Here is an 18,599-nt window from a genome sequence, read left to right on the forward strand (position 1 = left end):
ATAAGTTTATCTCCATGTGGTGTGGAGATGAGCCAAGCAGAAAGAGTCATGTGATTGATTGATATTGCTGTTTGTTTAAGAGTCGCCCTCCTACCCGGCTCATCTGGCTAAAATGAAAGCTGAAACAATGAAGCAAAAAGCCTCAATGAGAGTCTTTCTTGCCATATGCACACATACACACACCAAAGGAGCCTCTAAGTTTTACCCTCGACCTATCCACGGATCAGGCCAAAATCCATAATTTTGGCCCCAAAACCTGACCTTGACTTATACATGAGGTCGACTTATAGTTGAGTATATACAGTAGACTGGATGACTTACCATGAGTTAAAATGAATGGTGGTCCTCTCGATTCAATTTTTTATGCATTAAATCCTTGTCATTTATTCTTGCCTCTTTGGGTCACTGTATTCCTAGGTTTTAACAGTTTTATGGTTATCTAGTTTGAATAAATAGCAATCAGAAATCTTTGTAGCCATGTTGACCATTTGGGAAACAATACACACAAGAAATGTAGGATAGTATTTTGTTAGGACCAGTTAAACAGCAATAGAAAGAACTACTTTCGTTTATCCAAGCTTTTAATCATCTGTAAGGTCTGGAAGTACAGGGTGAATTCTACACTGGCAGTAAGGTCCTAATAAGGTCCCTTACAATATCGTAAAGGCATTATAGGGCATGTAGGTGATGCATTTCTGCAGTCTATTTTTGACTTCTGCAGTCTTATTTTTTGACAAAATGATAGTTTCTACATGAAAGGATAAATGGACATAAGTTTTCAGTATCCAAAAACCAGTATGTATACTGACTTTCAAGTATCTGTTCTGGAACAAAATAAATCAAAAATCAAAAGAAGATTGGAAAGAAAAACAGTGGAATTGGCATATATTCACTGATTCCAAATCTTTAGCAGAGGCATGAACAGACATAATGATTTCTTGACACACTACATTTTTAATGTAGAGGCCCTTGCAACATCACATGTAGCAAATGACTTCTCATCAGAAAATATCTTATTTCAAGGGAACTGATTTTTAGTAAATACAATGTATTGCTTTCACACCTCAAGCTTAACAGACCAGCTGCTTGACCAGCTTCTATCATCATACTCCACTCTTTGAAGGTGTATGACCAATTTCAGAATTTGCATCTTTCTGGCGGGATACAGACGGGCAAAAAGGGGTGTATTCATGACGTCATGAAGGTAGAGCCTTCAGACGGGCCTTACCTGAATGCCGCCATGAACACGCCCCCCGCACGCCCGAAGCGGGAAGAGGCGGCATTAAAAAGGTGCTGCTTTTCTCCGCTTCTTTTCCGTTTGATGCGCAGCTGCGCAGCTCCATCTGTAAGCTGCTGCACCGGTACGCCAGAATTGCTACGCCGCTAATTTAAGTTGCCCATTTAAAAGCTCCGTGTCTGCTGCGTCGCATAATGAGTCAGGGTCCTGGAACATGCGCAGTTTGCAGTCAGGCTTTAATTGCAGCGTCAGCTGCCATGCAGGTGTGGAAGCTGCAGCACAGCTGCAGCGCATTTTAAGACTCGTAACCCTAACCCTAACCCTAACCCTAGAGCAACATGTACGCATGCGCTGCTTGGAAAGTTTGGACTTTAAAGTGAACCCCTACACACATTCCTGTGCCATTTTCACCTAACAATAAAAACCCCTAAAACTGTAAATATTTACATATGTACAAGGGAGGTGATGGGGGATGGCAGGGGGACAGCGGTGGCAGCGGCGACAGCTGTGGCTGTGCATTGCAGATTCAGCAAGAGCGCGGGGACCAAAGGAGAGGAGGCATCCATGATGCTGGTGACACTGGCAAAGTGCAAGAGGACAAGGATGCCAACACCAGCTGATCACCAGCTGGCAGGAGACCACCATTGTTCTTGAGCAGAGCGGGGGGAAAAGTTTTAAAGGGGCTTGGGCACTTTAAATGTGCACATAGGCTTTCTGCCGCCGCTGCTTAGCGCTGCAGCTGCGCATCCGCCAGCCGGCAAAGGAAAAAAAAAGCCCCGTTTTTGGCCGCCCGTGAGGAAGCTGCCTCTCTCTTTGCAGCATCCTCTGAGGCGGCGGTTTGGAAACTGCGGGTCAGAAACGGCCCCAGGTGAGGCGTCTTCACTGCCTCCCATGTGGAAGCCCCATCTCCTGAGCCACGCCCCCGGGGTGGGCGGTCTGGAGGCTCCGTATTCAGCAGAATACACCTCCAAGACGTCTTCCCCTGCCCGTTTGTATCCCGGTCTGTATCCTTTTGTACTGTGATCCACACCCCATATCCATTTAATTACTAATGTGCCTGTGACTTTAATATTGAGTGCATCAGGGCATCTGAGGAGGTAGACTGAAATCCAGTCTTAAAGGTTCTGCTAGATTCCTTCTCTTTCTCTCCTTCTCCACTTTTATAGTGAAACAGACTGACACATCTGTCTTTGAAAACATACACTGTGTGGTTTTTTAGGTAATTTTAATGAAATTTTTGTTTTGTTGTTCATTTTATATTTTTACTAAATGTCAATGCTGCTCTAATCCAAAGTATTGATTAGATATTGATATTGAAAGAATATTGTCTGCTTATATTTTTCTTTCACTGCAGCTATAGTTTCCGCTGTGTAAAGTGCTTTCTGTTAGTTGGCTATAAATGACTATTTGATAATTTCTATGAATTTGCAATGCAGATGAATAAATAATAATGTTTAAAGAACAGAATGAACTTTGATGTAACAAAATAAGGTTACAAATAGCATTCTATATATATTTAAAATGTATATCATATTGTAATATAATGCTTGGATGGGTTTTTGTGTTTAGTGGCCAGGTTGGCTCCCGGAGTCCTTCTATGATCAGCAATGATTCAGAAACTTTAGAAGAATGTATGGTATGTTCTGATATGAAGAGAGATACTTTATTTGGCCCATGCGGACACATTGCTACTTGCTCACTTTGTTCACCAAGAGTCAAGAAGTGTCTTATCTGCAAAGAGCAAGTTCAGTCAAGAACAAAGGTTTGCACACTTACATTTTACATTTAGCATACTGTCTCTTCAATCAGTTATTCTCAGGCTTTATGATCTAGACGATAGTCAAAAAAATTGTAATGTGTTAGGTACCAGTCCCGTATTTGCATACATGGGCTATAATGCTTGTTTGCTTTCCTGAAAGTTGGCCACAGACTAATAACATCAGTCCACAGACAACCAGTTTGGCTAGCATTTTGTCATAAATGATGCTCCACATTTAAAGCATAGCATCATCAGAGGAAACTACCCAATATCCAGGGGCTGGGCACAACTCTCACCAGTGCGCTGAAGGCTGCATCCCATCATGCTCTCCCCCTTCCCATATTTATTTATTAATTCATTTTCTGGCTGGTTTAGAGGAGAAATTCACTAACCTATGTGGTATCCCTCATGCCAGCATGCTTAGACAAGAATCCAGTGTTCTTTTTCAGTTAAACTGAAGACCCATGTCTCTTTTCAGGGGCTGTTCATACAGAGCAAAAAGCTCATGTTCCCCCCAGCCTTGTGTTGTCCTTTTCGTATTACACAGGCCACTTCCCCAGGCAAGGATTGTGTAGATTGGATGCTGATCTTGTAGTCCGGGTGCGATCCCATCTCAGATGAGCCTTAGCACAGGTCAAAACAGCAGACTGACAGCTCTGCACACCACTTAATTATTACCTCTACTGAGAAGACCCTCATTGCGACTTCTGACCTGGAAAAGAGGGGACCTGGTCATGTGGTTGTAGTCAGATGGCCTGTTTCCATGTCAGACACTGCTATGGGGGTCTTCTCAGTAGAGGTGATAGTGGAGGAAGGCAATGGGCCCATAGTGGTAGTGGGTCCATGGCATGTCAGTGGATGGGCATGTAAACACCCACCTAGGCATTGACCCAGGTGCCGGCCAGAGACTGAACCAGGTTAGGACTTGGTTTTGGCCTGACTGCTCAGCCCCTCCATTTTAAATTTTTTGCTTTGCCTCTTATACCCTCTCCAGGGTCTTGGTGTTATTTTGCCATGCTCTTCCTCTTTTGTCAGTTTTGGACTTTGGGGAGGCCTTTTCCCATGCAACAAAGCGAATTGGAAAGCATGTTAGTTTTCAAAAAACTGGACCTGAAACAGCCTAGGGTGGGCAAAAATATAGTGGAATTTCACTCTTGGGGGCACAGGATACATTTTGAATTTTAGGGCATTTGCCAGAAGGTGATCCCACAAATTGGAGATTACTTCATGATAGATTTTATCTTCATTCATATTTTGACAGTTTACCCTCAACAGGGGTTATCCTAGTTGGTCTGTGGTTGTGGGACTAAATAACAATTTTTGAAAAGCTGAAAGGCAATTGTTTTCTTTTTGTAGATTGAAGAATGTGTGGTATGCTCAGACAAAAAAGCTGCAGTACTGTTCCAGCCTTGTGGACACATGTGTGCTTGTGAAAGTAAGTGCTATTAAATTGTTTCATAGCGGTAATGTGATTAAAATAATTTCTTTAATTTGATCGGCTTTATGAGGTGATTAATGCAATAGCGTTAAAAATAATTCTGAGTTTGTCTGCTTAAAATCATGTTTGTCAGAGGCTTCCCCTTCAGTTTGAAAATTGGAGGATCTCAGTTGTGCATGAATTTAAAACAGTGTCCTGTCTCAGATTCTGATGGACCAGAATCCACTGAGAGACCATATGGAAGGAGAATATTTTTGAGACCTGTCACCTGCAGTCTTCCTTTCCTGAACTAGAATTTATTGAAGGGATTATTAAATTTGTTTAAACCATAGCAATGGTCTTGATATCAAACTTCTGTCTTCCAGATTGTGCCAGCTTGATGAAAAAATGTGTGCAGTGTCGGGCAGTGGTAGAGCGAAGAGTGCCTTTTATTATGTGTTGTGGTGGGAAAGGTACAGAAGATGGCACAGATGATATTAGTGAGTTCTTTCTTTTGTTCCGCCCTGCCTATTGGTCATTCTCCCATCTATATCACTTTTTCACCCTTTCTTCTCTCTCCTGTTCCTTTTTTTCCATTGACCTTATCCTACTCTTCAAACTGGAGAGGGTGCAGAGATTACTTCTTGTTTTGTGACCTGGGAAAGGACAGTACCCCGGTGAAATCTTCATAGTATAACAGATTATTTGCTATATATATATACGTTATGTATATACTTAGTACATACTATGTATCTATTTCAGAGTATATAGTTCATAGTATAATAGAGGCAAGAACGGCAGCTGGCAAAATCCCATACAGTATCACTGTTACCAGATTCTTCAATTAGCAGGAATTTGTCTGTAAGGGAAAGCTGCAGATGTGTTTGTACAGTCGGGTTCTGTTAAAGAGTGTAGTTACAGCAGTTAGTGTTGGAAAGGGTAAAATGCTAGTCTCATACCTGGCCTGCAAATAATGGCACTGCACCTTTGAACTGATGCTAAATGTGGCTGTAGATTCCTAGAAAATGCTGTAGTTCAGTATTGATAGATTATAATTATTCATAGGTTATACAGTCGGCCCTTCTTATACAAGGATTTTTTATACACGGATTCAAGCATCCATGGTTTGAAAATGTTAAAAAAAGGTATAAATTTCAAATATCAGACCTTGATTTTCCATTTTTTTCTAAGGGACACCATTTTGCTATGTCATTCTATTTAATGGGACTTGAGCATCCACAGATTTTGTTATCCACAGTGGGGTCTTGGAACCAAACCCCAGTGTATAACAAGGGTCCACTTTAGTTCAATTAATACAAAGTTAAAAATATGTTCCAAAGGCAGCAGCCCACATAAGTGTGTTGCCGTAAAATTATAAAGATTGAGGCCAGGATTCATCTGGGTCCTTGTGCTGACAGAAGAAACTTTTCAGTGGATTTCAAAAAGAGCAATTTCTTTTCCTTCGTGACCTGGTCTGTGTATGCTTGAAACAGGACACTCTCCCCCTCCTCTGTACTGCTTAAAATAATAATAATTATTATTAATAATAATTTGTCTGGGTACTCATTTTAGCGACCTCGGAAGGATGCAAGCCTGAGTCGAGCTTGGGCCCTTTTGCTGGTCTTGAACTTGCAACCTTGTGGTTTTGAGTGAATGGCTGAAGTGCAGGCATTTAACCACTGTGCCACCAGGGCTCCTGAACTCTGTTTTGAAGGCAGGGCAATCCACCTTACAGGCAAACATTAACTCATATGCTTTACACAGTTGTCCTTCTTGGTTCTGCACAAATTAGCCTACCCTTTGCATTTAGCTTGGGCCATTAGGTGTCAGATTGTTTTATATTTCTTTTCAGAGAAGAACTATGTAAAGCGGGAAGTTATTAATATCCTGTATTTGTTTTTTGTATGTCTTCAAGTCATTCCTGACTTATGGTGACCCTAAAGCCAGCCTATCATGCAGGATTTCTCAGCAAGATTTGTTCAGAGGGAGTTTGCCCTTGCCTTCCTCTGAGGCTGAGAAGATTTGACTTGCTTAAGGCCACCTCCTGGGTTTCCATGGCTAAGCAGGGATTTTAACTCTAGTCATCCAGAGTCCTAGTTCAGCACACAAACTGCTACACGACACTGGCTCGCTGCCCTGTTTTTACAAATAACATGATATTAACAACTCAAAATAGATCATTAAGCAGTCTTCCAGTATTTGTGAAGAATTCTGAAGCCATTTTTAGCCAATGAATTCGTATATAGAGAGGCAAGATTCATAATCATGACTTGTTCCTTGTGGGGCAAAAAAGTATTTAGTCAGCCACCAATTGTGCAAGTTCTCCCACTTAAAAAGATGAGAGAGGCCTGTAATTGACATCATAGGTAGACCTCAACTATGAGAGACAAAATGAGAAATGACCTCTGTCATTGCCAACACAGGATATATAATAGTATTGAGATGAACTTTTGATATTGAACAAATACTTATTTTCCACCATAATTTGCAAATAAATTCTTTCCAAATCAAACAATGTGATTGTCTGGATTTGTTTTCTCATTTTGTCTCTCATAGTTGAGGTCTACCTATGATGTCAATTACAGGCTTCTCATCTTTTTAAGTGGGAGAACTTGCACAATTGATGACTGACTATGAAACACACATTTAATAAAATGTTGTGGGGTTTTCCAGCAAAATGATGTGGGGGTTTTAAATTGTCATTCAGAAAAGTTTCTGCATTTAATAGATTAAATGGTTTCTTCTTTCTTGCAAGCATTTCGGTCACCATTTTCTCCTCTCTGTACTTCGTAGCAAGTGGAAACATTCCTGTTCTGCAGAAAGACAAGGACAATACCAATGTCAATGCTGATGTACAGAAATTGCAGCAGCAATTGCAGGACATAAAAGAACAGGTAAAACAAATAGACTTTTGTGATAAATATCAAAGGAAACTTGAATACATTGTATGAACATTCTCAGAATAAGTACTATATGTGTTGAAAAATAGCAGATTTATATTTTACTGCTATTTTTATCATCAGCTGTAGAATAACTTAAAGGGTAATTTTACTTGGGCTGAATAATAAATGTGAAAGTATTTGAGTAAAGTATGAAGAAAGATTCTGTTTATAGTTTTATCTTTATGTTTATCTCAGTTTTCACATAAAATATCATGAATGTAGTCTGGATTTCAAAAGAACAGGAGATGGGTATATGTATTTGTAAGGGTATACCGCCTGCATTTTTGGAAAATGAGAATGAGCAACAAAAGGCAAATGTTGTTTTCTTAAAGTGCATGTTGTATATAGTGTGGGCTGAAAGCTTTTACATATAGTGAAAAAATATATATATATATATATATATATATATATATATATAAAAATTCAACCTGGCCCAGAATGCTGAGACTTTTTACCAGGGCTGGCTGTAGGGTGCATATGACTCGTTACCACAGTTTCACTAGCTGACATTCAATTTTCCAGGCAGAATTTAAATTACTATTATAACTTTATAAAGTCCTATGTGACTTAGATATGGTATATATATATATGACCACATTCTTTCACATGATAGGATGATTTGAAGTCCTTAAGAGAAGCTCTTCTCTCAGTTTCACCACCCTTAGAAGCACATCCCATGCTCTGGGATTTTTGCTCCCTTCCCTATTGGCTGTGTGTCTTGGGGGCAACTGGCTAGTTTTCTGAGAAAGAGTCTATCTCAGACTGTGGAGAAGAAGCCATCTATTAATGGGTTTGTTCCTGTCACCACCCAGGCTAAACAAGATAATTAAAGTTAATTAAAATGAAACTTTATTGGGCCTCATCTCCTGGTTGCTTCACCCAGGTCTTGTGTCTGTCTCCTCTGCTTTCTCTGGCCTTATTTCTTCAGTTTAAATCTCCTTTTTTCTTCTTTCTTCTTTTGCAATCCTGTATTTTACAAAAAGAAAAGAAAAACATCTTTAGCCTTTGGTTCCCTAGCTAGTTCCCCCCACCCATTGTTTTATTCCTCCCTTCGTGTTTCTCTCTCAAATGCACCTTTAGGGTGGGGAAAGTTAAAGCCAAATCAGCTAAACCTAGCTTTGCTTCTTTAAGCGCTCCTGCCCCAAAGCACATCCATGCAGTTTGGGACACATGCATGTGCTCTTATCTGCCTCCTCTGGAGTGGCCTATGCTAACGAACCTGTTCAATCTATTTCTATTGAAATGGATTCTTCTTGTGCCTCTGACCTTCCAATGGCTGAAACACTGGAGTCAGTTTCTGGTAAACAACCATTAGAAATAGAGGATTTAGTCTCTGAGGGGGCTACTAATGATGAATATTTAGAAATGTGGAAGAGGAGATGAGAGTCGACTCTGACAGAGCTGCTTCCCCTCAACATCACCAATCATTGCCACAACAGCTTCATCCCTAGTGTCTCTCATAGTGCCTCCCAAGCACAAGAGAGCACATGCATGTGCTACAATATCTTGCAGCAGCCATTTTGAAGCCTGCATTATAGATACCACCCATTTTGAGCAAAGCTATACCATCCCCAGGGCCTATGTCTTTTCTGTGTAGCTTTGTGAGATATTTAGCCTTCTGTGTTAGAGAGCCCTGGTGTCACCACAAACTATGAATCTCAGAATTCTATATCATTGAGCCATGACATTGAAAATGGTGTCAAACTGGATTATTTCTGCAGTACAGATGCAGCCTTAGTCACCCAAATCACAGTAATAATAGATATGAAGGTAGTTAGCATCTCCCCCCATTCTAACAGCAGTAGACAATGCAAACAAAGCTTAAATAGAATCAACTAATTTTTTTCAAGTAGAGCCCCCCCCCCCCCAAAGACATTGGAACTAGGAGTTGGGCAATTCTAATGGAAGTGGGCATGAATTTAGCAGGATTCTGCTCATGGCTGCATGGGAGCACATGGCAGTCGGAATCTTTCTGACTTGAATATAGACCACCCATCTTCACCTCTTTTCCACAGGTAAACAGAAGAATTCACCTGTGATGCCAGGCAGTCCTGGCAAATTGTCCATTCTCACATTTGAAATTTCAGTTTGAAGTCCCATTATCTTCAGTCAGAAAGCTGCTGGTACTTGTGTCCATTTTCATGGGGGCAACATTTTTGTGTTTAGGAGGGCTGCTTCTTGGCAGACATTGATGTGAAACTCAGTCACTTTGTATACTGATTTTTCATATACCTTACCTTACATTTAAAGCAGTTGACAGGAAAGTGTTGCACAAAAAATAACATTGCTAGCTGCATAAAAGACATTTCAAAACAATTCCATAATAATCATAATCATAATATACATGGTAAAGTTTCACAGTTTGTTTATAATTTGACTACCAGCAAGAACAGGGTGAAATATGTTGTTACAGAAATGGCATATTGAGTAGTTTTAAAGAATAAGAGAAGCAACTAGATCAGACCTCAGTCCCAACTGTTAACAGGGTAAAATGCCCTCTGACTTGATATAAAGTGACAGTGGCAAAGTGCTTACCTTCCTGCTTGGACCTGTGGTCCAGTTTCCTTGCCAGGAAGCTGGAATGCCTTACTTGCTACCACAAGAAAGTTGGAAAGACCTGGGAAAAGGGCACAGTGGATACTTAAAGTACCTACTGTGCTCGTTTCTCAGGCCCTTCCAACTTTCTTGTGGCAGAATATTGGGCCCTTTTTCAAGCTGCACACAGGTTTTCATGTATCCTTAAGCATAATCTCTGGTTCAGATCCAGACTGTTACAATTCCATCTGGGCTGTGTTATTATGAGGGATAACTCTCCCTACAGACCTTTTCTCTAGTTGATATCTTCCCTGTCAGCTGCTGTTCCTCTCTAAGGGTGGAATAGGAGATCTATACCTTTCTGAGTTCTGCCAATCTGTAACAAATTAATCTCCTTGCCCCGTCAACAATTGCCTGTTACTACGCATACTGTAAATTTGTGTGAACTGCTTAGGATGTTTTGAAGTGCTATAGTAAATCTCAGGAAAGCTGCTCTAGACAGTGTCTTTCAGTATTTGTCATTTTTTACTCTCTGGCATTCTTTCCCTATATGGTATTTACATCAAGACTAGCAAAATAATGAGCTATTGTATTTTATTATTTTCTTCTGATTCTTCATTTCTTTGTTTTTCTGTTACAGACCATGTGTCCTGTGTGTTTGGATCGTCTGAAGAATATGATATTTCTGTGTGGTCATGGAACATGTCAGCTTTGTGGTGATAGAATGAGTGAATGCCCTATCTGCCGAAAGGCTATTGAACGAAGGATCCTATTGTATTAAACTATAAAGTGTCTTACTTTAGCTTGTCACATTATTACCATGTTTTGCTAATTGAATCTCCATAAGCTTAAGTGGCAGGTAAAAGTTTCATGTGTTGCATTTTAAGTGCTGATAACCACAACAAAAATCAGTATTTGAGTGCTCAGCCTCTCGCCGTCAAGAAAGCTAACCCAGTTTAGGTTAATTAACAGCATAGTTTGTTTTTATCATTTGTCTTTTTCCTTCTCTCTGCCCCCTTTATGTTAAAGGGACAATCTTGATTTCCCCTTTTTATATTTTTATTTGATATATATATGAGCTCTTATTTCAGCAGTGTTGATTTTTATACTGTCAGTTTTTCATGTTTTTAATTCTCGAAATTGTATTCAATTTTAAGATTTTTTTTCACACTAGTGTCAGTGCTCAATTGCAGCGGAAAACTAAGCCTTGTAGCTTGTCACAGGAATAAAGAAAGGCACAGTATTTTACTATTACATGTTGCCTCTAAAATCTAAAAGCCTATAATTCTGTGTAGTCTGTTTTTTGCTCCAAGTTGACTTAAAGGAGAACAAAGTACAAACAAAACTGTTCCCTAACCAAGTAACCAGGGGACTAGAACAAGTTGGCAGCTATCGCTATCCAGATGCTCTTGGACTGCAGTTTAGCATAATCTCTCACTCTGGCTGTGTTGGGTAAGGCTGCTGGAAGTTGTAGTGCAAACACCTGGAGGTTCACAGTTGCCCACTCTTCTCTAGAATAAAACAGCTGACAAACATCTGAAACAGTGAGACTACTGATGTGAGGCTGAACATAATACATATCATTTCCAATAATAAAAAGCAAATATTTCTGTATACTTACGAAGCTTTTTGGATCTCAACTATAATCCTTTCAGTTGAGGAATAGGTCTAAAAAAAGACTTTTAACAGAGCACATTATTTAAATACTTGGAGCCATTCTAGCTGTAAGGTTGGCTCAACACTCAGTAACATTTCAAGTAGATCTTTTGCAAAAATTGACTTGACCCATTGATTTAAATTGGTCTACTCTGACGAACGATGGGCCCATACAGACAAGCCAAAATAAAGCTGCTTCGGGTCACTTTGGAAGTATGCTATTTAAATGATGCATGCACCCTAGGATGCCAGAAGCTGTGCCAAAGCTGTGGTCCAGTCTTTAGGACTGGAACATGGCTTTGATGTGGCTTCCGGCCACTTAGGATGCATTCATCATTTAAACAGCATACCTCCAAAGTGACCCGAAGCAGCTTTATTTTGGCCTGTCTGTACAGGTCCTATGAATCCAATCCATGAATTAGAATTATACAGTATTTGAATACTGTTTTATAATAAGGGAATACATAGTCAGAGTTTTAAGAACAGTTGGAACAATGGCATTTCCTACAAAAGTGCTCCTGATTCTTACAGACTTCACAATATGTGTGAACTGTTGGGTTTTTTTGGTCAATATTCTTGAACTTCACTGGGATCATTTAGTTTTTAATTCATATTAACTAAGGCAGTGGTCAAATGATTTGTGAGATTTCTTTAAATTGGGAAGCTCCTTGAGTAGAGTTTAAAACTTAATATAAGAGCAGTTTGGGAAAGCAGTTTGCTCTGATTGTTCCGTGGGAGGCTATAGATAGAAAGATTTCCAGGTGTTAAAGCAGATACTAGAAATAATTGGCAGATATATTTATTTCCAGTTAAATTCTTCTAAGCATATGAAGCAACAAAGGAGATAAATGAATGGCCTTTTCATAGCATTTTATCCCTGTTAAATTTATTTTATCAAAGAAGTTGTTTGTAGAAACATTCTGTATTTGGTGGATATAATCTGTGTGATAGAGATCTGAGTTGAGATTTTTATTTTTATTAATTTTTAAATTTACAAATATCTGCAGATTACCTGGAACACTGCTGATCATGTATCAGGAACACTATTTATGGATAGAAGCAGGTGCGGTATTAATGCATAATGGCATAGTGCCTCATAAATTGGCAGTGTTCTTCACTGTTGCTAAACTATAATGTTAATACTTGATTTCCTGGAGTGTCCAGTTGTTCACCAGTTGCTGTAGCTAAATGACTGTGTTTGCAGTCCTGTGCATACTTGGGAATACATCCCACTGAGCTTGCTATGGTTTTGTTCTGATAAGTTTGAAGTTTATTATACCAAATTATAATAAATTACATAAAAATTGATGGTTCTTAGAGCTACACTAGAATGAAGTTCTTAAATATGATACACATGGCAAATGTGTACTGGAATGAAGTATACATCTGTCAAATGAGTGTGAACTCATTGATTCCTAGTTTATAAAATGATAAAAAGTACAAAAGAACTCTTGTACTGATTCTGAAATTGTCTACTGAATTGTATAGTTCCTGTTTCAAAAGCAAACTATTTAATTCCAATTTGATGAATTTTCCCCATAGGTAGTTTCCTGGGTAAAGACACCTGCATGCATATGTCAGAAATAACAAGCTAGATTTACAGACATTTACAGTCAAATTGATTTGAACACTAAGTTTTTATAGGGAGTTAAACAAGATAAGGAATGAAAAACAGAAACATAACAGAAAAGTTAATGTCGTATATCATTGATGGAAGGCAAGTATCAATCCTTTCTTGACAAAGGAATGTGTCATATACAGTGATATACCAAGAAGGCTGAATGATAAACTTATTGAAATGTTTTGTCTCCTCTGTTCCCTTCCATTTCTGCAATAATTTTTAAAACATGAAGTTGTATAAACAGATGTCTAAGATGACATATACCTAGAAGTAATTCCCACTCAACTCAGTGGAGCTTACTTCTGAATAGGCATGTGTAGGGTTGTGCTAGTAACTCAGCACGTAAAAGGATGGACGAGAGGTGCCACTCTCACCTCAAATTACTAGGACACTTTTGAAAAGTAGGACATTTGTTATATTAGCACATCTTAACTTTTTTGTGTGTTTTGATGATATTTTATGCCATTCTGTTCACCATGTAGAGGAACAAGTTTTTTATAACAACTTTTAGCCAACAGAAAATGCTATATTGATTTTAATTTTTCTTAATTTATTTGATATGTACTTTATTAAACTTTTATAGTATATGAAGTCAGATATGGAGACTTGAATTTATATCTTTATTAAAGTGTAAATACAAACCTGAGGTGGATGGCTTTGTCAAAATGTATTAAAATACATACATCTTAGAAGCTGTAATTGCAGTCCTGCTCAGAGAATCACACATGAGGCTTACCCTTATGAGACACAACAGTGTTCTAGATGGAGCAATGGGTCTGACAACTGTTGATCAGCTGCCTAAGTAAGAGTGCATTCCCTTCATTCTGTCTCTACAGTGTCTCAGCTCCAATGCTTTGCATTGTGCTTGTGCTGCCTAGCAGCTGTACAGATAAGAACAAAAAAGGGGGAAGCTGTGGTCACAGGAATCTGGGCAGAATTGTTGGCACAATTTCATAGCCAATATGTGAAAAGAAGAACTGTGAAACACAACAGCTGGAGCCTACATTTTGGTTCTGTTGAAACACAGTAGAGTGGGCCAATTTTAGAAAATGACTAAGATGCACACACATTGTAGGTGGTATGAAGAGAGAATGAGGTACATGTGCTGCTGGTTCTGTGAACCATGCAAGCCTGCACCCTAGTAATTGTTTTAACAATATTGCCACTGAGCTTTCTCTATGCTCTGGTACCTTGTTGTTCCTCCATTCGTGTGGTGGACTGATTCTTTTTGCATATAGCCCTGAAATAGCAGGTAGATCTTTCACCTCTCTCTTTTAATATTAGTGCTAAGTGTGGCACTGGGATGCAAAAACTCTTATCATTGTGTACCTGTTCCATGCAGCCAATATGAGTATATAATTTTAATGAGATGTGCCTAGAAAAGTGATTTAAAATACCTTGAAAAATTGATTGATGTGAACTCAGCCCTAGAACTGGAAAGCTACTTTTTCCCTCCTTAAAAACTTAGTGGGGACAAAATACCCTCACGTTTGCTTATTTTCAATAACTTACTTAAAATCAATCCTTTATTTATACTAAGTCCGTATATAGCGTAGAAGATGCTGTCATAAATATTTTAGCTTTTAGAAGATGCTATCATAAATATTACAAAGGTATTTTTAAAAAACTTTATATATAACTTAACATTTTTTCAGAGTTGTGATTGTGGCCCCAAAAGCATGGATGCTATCCCTAGTTCTCCCGTATGTGTTTGAACACTAGTATTCATTTTAAACTTTTGATGTGGCAAGAATTGTGTGAAATTACTTCTGTTTGGCCTGAAACAGACAGTCCAAATAGAACAGTAGGAGACTATGTCGGCACCGTTTGTGCTGGGACCGTGCCAACCGCATGTGCCCAATCCCAATTGGGGCTGCTGGAAGGAGTGGGTTCTACCCGCTCCTTCTTGACCTGGTTTATGCATCATGTAAACGGCAACCCACCCACCCCCTCCCACAACGCAGGCTGAAGCCACATCATTTTGCCCATGTGTTTTGGGCCTTTGCTGGATAGATTGAGGCGAATTTGGGTTTGGTCTATGGTGCAAGAGAAAGGCTTTCTCCTTCCCTTCTATTAAAAGTTATTCTTTGTTCTAAGTTTAAAATGTTTGGTTACCATATATGTGGTTGTGCTTCCTCTTTGCACAGCTATAAGCCTGGGAAATGACTGCACTGCTGAATTTTGTAGAAGTTCTCAAATTTTAAATGGAATAATGAATTTCTTGTTGCTTCTTGAGAATATTAATATAGTGCACACAAAAGTATCAGTATATATAGTTATATACAGAATTACTTTTAATGCTGCAAAATATTTGCACAGTACTAGTTTGGAACATCTCATTTAGGAACATGGGTGCAAAATCATAAACTTTTAAAAAGTACACCACTTTCTTAATTGTCAATAAAAGTTCAATTAGTCCTAACTTGGTCCCTAATGGGAATCTAGTGAGAGACTTCAACAAGTGTGCCTTCTCAGTATAACCTTAATGTGCATTATTGTTGGATTTGCTCATCAAATCTTAATAGTCTTTTTTGCTTTGTAAGATAGGAGTTAGATATTTTGTAGAATTGGTGTGTTGATCAGTGTATGAGTATGTGTGTAATATTATTGGTAATATTGGACATATTACCAGTTTACATATTTTACTGTTTCAGCAGTTTATACTAGAAGTCCATATCCTTCAAGGCTTCCTTGACCATTTGATTGGAGAGAGCTACATTCCTCTTGTGTACACACACAGTGTATCTATCCACTGAAATGAGGAATACTCAGATATGTTTAACTTCCATGCTCACATCAGTATGTTTTCAAATCTCTGTAAGTCTAGCAAGGAATGCTACTGTGCAGCCTCCCATTTGTTTAATCTGCATTTGGGGACCACTACAAGCATGTTAAAATAGATGAAGATTATGTAGCAATGTCAATTGATGAATTGTTTCCTTTTTTAAATCAAAGACATTTTGTTTTCAACTGTAATACACTACTAGTGCCATGTGATATCTATAATAATGCAAAGTGACATGCTGAAATTCTGTCTTTCTCAAGTATGGTTGCCCCTGTAGCAATGCTTAAGTGGTCAGAAAGTCTTATACTAGGGCTCTGTGCTCAGTTTATTCCAGTTTTTAAATGCTGTAGCACAGCTTACAATTTCTGTGTGGCTACACTGTAGGTTAGACTGATTTCTAACAGGGGTGGGATACAGACCGCCCAAAAAGGGCGGTCTGCTGGTGCCTTGCTTTGCTCCGCGAGGAAGCTGCAGTGGACAAACCATGTGGCTCCCTCGCATAGCAAAAAGAACCTGCAAAAAGTGGGTTCTTTTCCCGGTGCACTTGTAACACTCAAGTGCTGCAATGGCACACTCGTGATGTTACAAGTGCACTGCGGCATGCAGATGCTAGGCTTCTGTCGCGACAAAATGGTGGCACCTGTGTGTACAGGGCACTGCCATTTTGATGCCCTCGTCACGTGCTAGGAGTGAGGCACGTATGGGCGGTGAGCCCTCGGCCAACCCCTAGCACGTGACAAGGGCGCACTTTAGGCTAGTCTGGATTGGGCCTCAGTTTTTTTTAATCAGACCCATTTCTTTAATTCAAATGCTAATCACATAATGCTATCTCCTATCTGGATATGTTGCATTGACAAAATTGGTATTTACCTTACCGTGAACAGTGTTGGTCACTTTTTTTATACTAAAGTTTCATTTTTGTTTTTCATTGTGTGTGTTACTAGGCAAGGGAAGGGGTAAAAGAACTAATAAATATGGCTAAGTCCTTACTTTGGGGGATGAGCACAATGATAGTAGTGAGAGAGCCATAAGTAATGGTTATATATGCTATGTTAGCAAAAGATTTGCCTCATTATGAAAAGGTAGCTGGCCTCTCAGTTTGTCTCCAGTGCCTGAATTCTGCAAGACTGCATGTGTCTTTTAACTAAGCGCTCTACTACAAAATATTTTGGACCAAAACTTGTTTTTTCCAGCCTTCCCATAAACTTTCCCTCCCTCGATCCATTTCTCCCTCCATGGTTTGACTGTGAGAATGCTCTCAGCATTCACACAGTTAAACCATCTGCCCTGTGATTCAAAGTAGGCATTGGCCCTGACTAAATTTCATATAAACCCCACCCCACCTCTACACTATTGGAAAGGGAAAATGCCATGTTCTCTAGCTTTTAAGTACCTCCAAGTCACCCTTTGACTTTCTCAATAGGCTGGGGTGATACTAACTTTTCAATACTGTACATTCATGTTCTGTCTTTGAAATATTTATTTTAAATATGTATTTTCTTATGTTAATATCCTGGAAGACGTTCACTACAACCTTCATAATTGTAAAAGTGGTTTGACAGTTTTTCAGACAACTGACTTTTAATCAAAGCAAAGGCTTTTAAAGAACTTGAAGCTCAATCATAGGAATGTTTACCTGGAAATAAGTCCTACTGTATTCATTGGGAGCTTAATAGCAATTGAGCATGCCCAGGGTTGTAGTCTTAATGCTTTGAAAAAAATGTCAGCTGTCACAAATTGTGTTCTTATGGATACAAAGGGCTGCCCATTAGCTTCAGTTGGTAATAGCAATAGTGAAGTGGCAGCGAGTGAGCCTAGCACCCCAGCCCTAGATAGCAGCAATGATGCAGTGTGGGATTTCAGTTTAACTCCATAGCGGTCTGTATTGAGTAAGCTTCTGCTACTGTTGTGTTCCTACTTATGGCGGCCCTAAGGTTCATGGGGTTTTCCTCATGTTTCTCCAGAGGAGGTTTGCCATTGCCACTCTCTGAGGTTGTGTGACTTGCCCAAGGTCACCTAGTGGGTTTCCATTGTCAAACCAGGATTCGAACCTGGTGTCCAGAGACATAGTCCAACACTCAAACCATTACACCACACTGGCTCTTGAACAAGCAATTACTTAGGTGTAATTTCTGCCATGATACTAATGTAATGGCTTACAACAATGTATCAGGCTAGCAAGGATCCATCTGTACAGATGGTTCTTCAGTGACATTTTAGACCCTGAAGAGCAGTGTACTACTCAGAAGTCCTCTCCTGCCCCACCTACCACAATACTGTCTTCTTTTTGCCAAGTTGTGGTGGTGTACCAAATAGCATTGGGCTCTTCTGCTACACTAGTGAAATGAATGGCTCACACTTGATACGATGCAGAAGACGGGGGCTCAACCATAGCAGTGTGTGATCCTACTCAGTTGTTTTTGGTTTAGCTTGACAGTTCTTTGTTTAACCAGGTAACCATATTGTTTCAGTTGGCATTTCCTATATTCAAAATGCAAGTCTGTCTAGGATTTCCCAGATGTTTCTAGTACTAGATTAATGTAGTATATTTCTTGACACAATATCAGTTGTATTCATACAGTGTAGCTTTTCTGTCCTTAAAAACAGTGTTTCAGTTAACATTGCTTTGTTGGATTCATTTTAATTT

The 18,599-nt window shown here is 39.3% G+C and overlaps 1 protein-coding gene across 1 annotated transcript in view; it reads left to right on the forward strand.

Moving 5' to 3' along the window:
* MIB1 (MIB E3 ubiquitin protein ligase 1) overlaps positions 1-11,755 on the forward strand; it is a 56,741-nt gene extending 44,986 nt beyond the window's left edge. Inside the window, exons 17-21 of the mRNA XM_089517161.1 lie at positions 2,807-2,999; positions 4,353-4,431; positions 4,800-4,913; positions 7,207-7,307; positions 10,531-11,755. Coding sequence (XP_089373287.1) covers positions 2,807-2,999; positions 4,353-4,431; positions 4,800-4,913; positions 7,207-7,307; positions 10,531-10,671 — 628 coding nt within the window. The 3' untranslated portion in view covers positions 10,672-11,755. The remainder of the gene's footprint in view (positions 1-2,806; positions 3,000-4,352; positions 4,432-4,799; positions 4,914-7,206; positions 7,308-10,530) is intronic.
* Positions 11,756-18,599: the final 6,844 nt, after the last annotated feature.

The sequence above is a fragment of the Sceloporus occidentalis genome, unplaced genomic scaffold, assembly GCF_023333645.1.
Source record: "Sceloporus occidentalis isolate IW3139 unplaced genomic scaffold, rSceOcc1.0.p SCAF_3, whole genome shotgun sequence".
NCBI classification, from domain to species: Eukaryota; Metazoa; Chordata; class Lepidosauria; order Squamata; family Phrynosomatidae; genus Sceloporus; species Sceloporus occidentalis.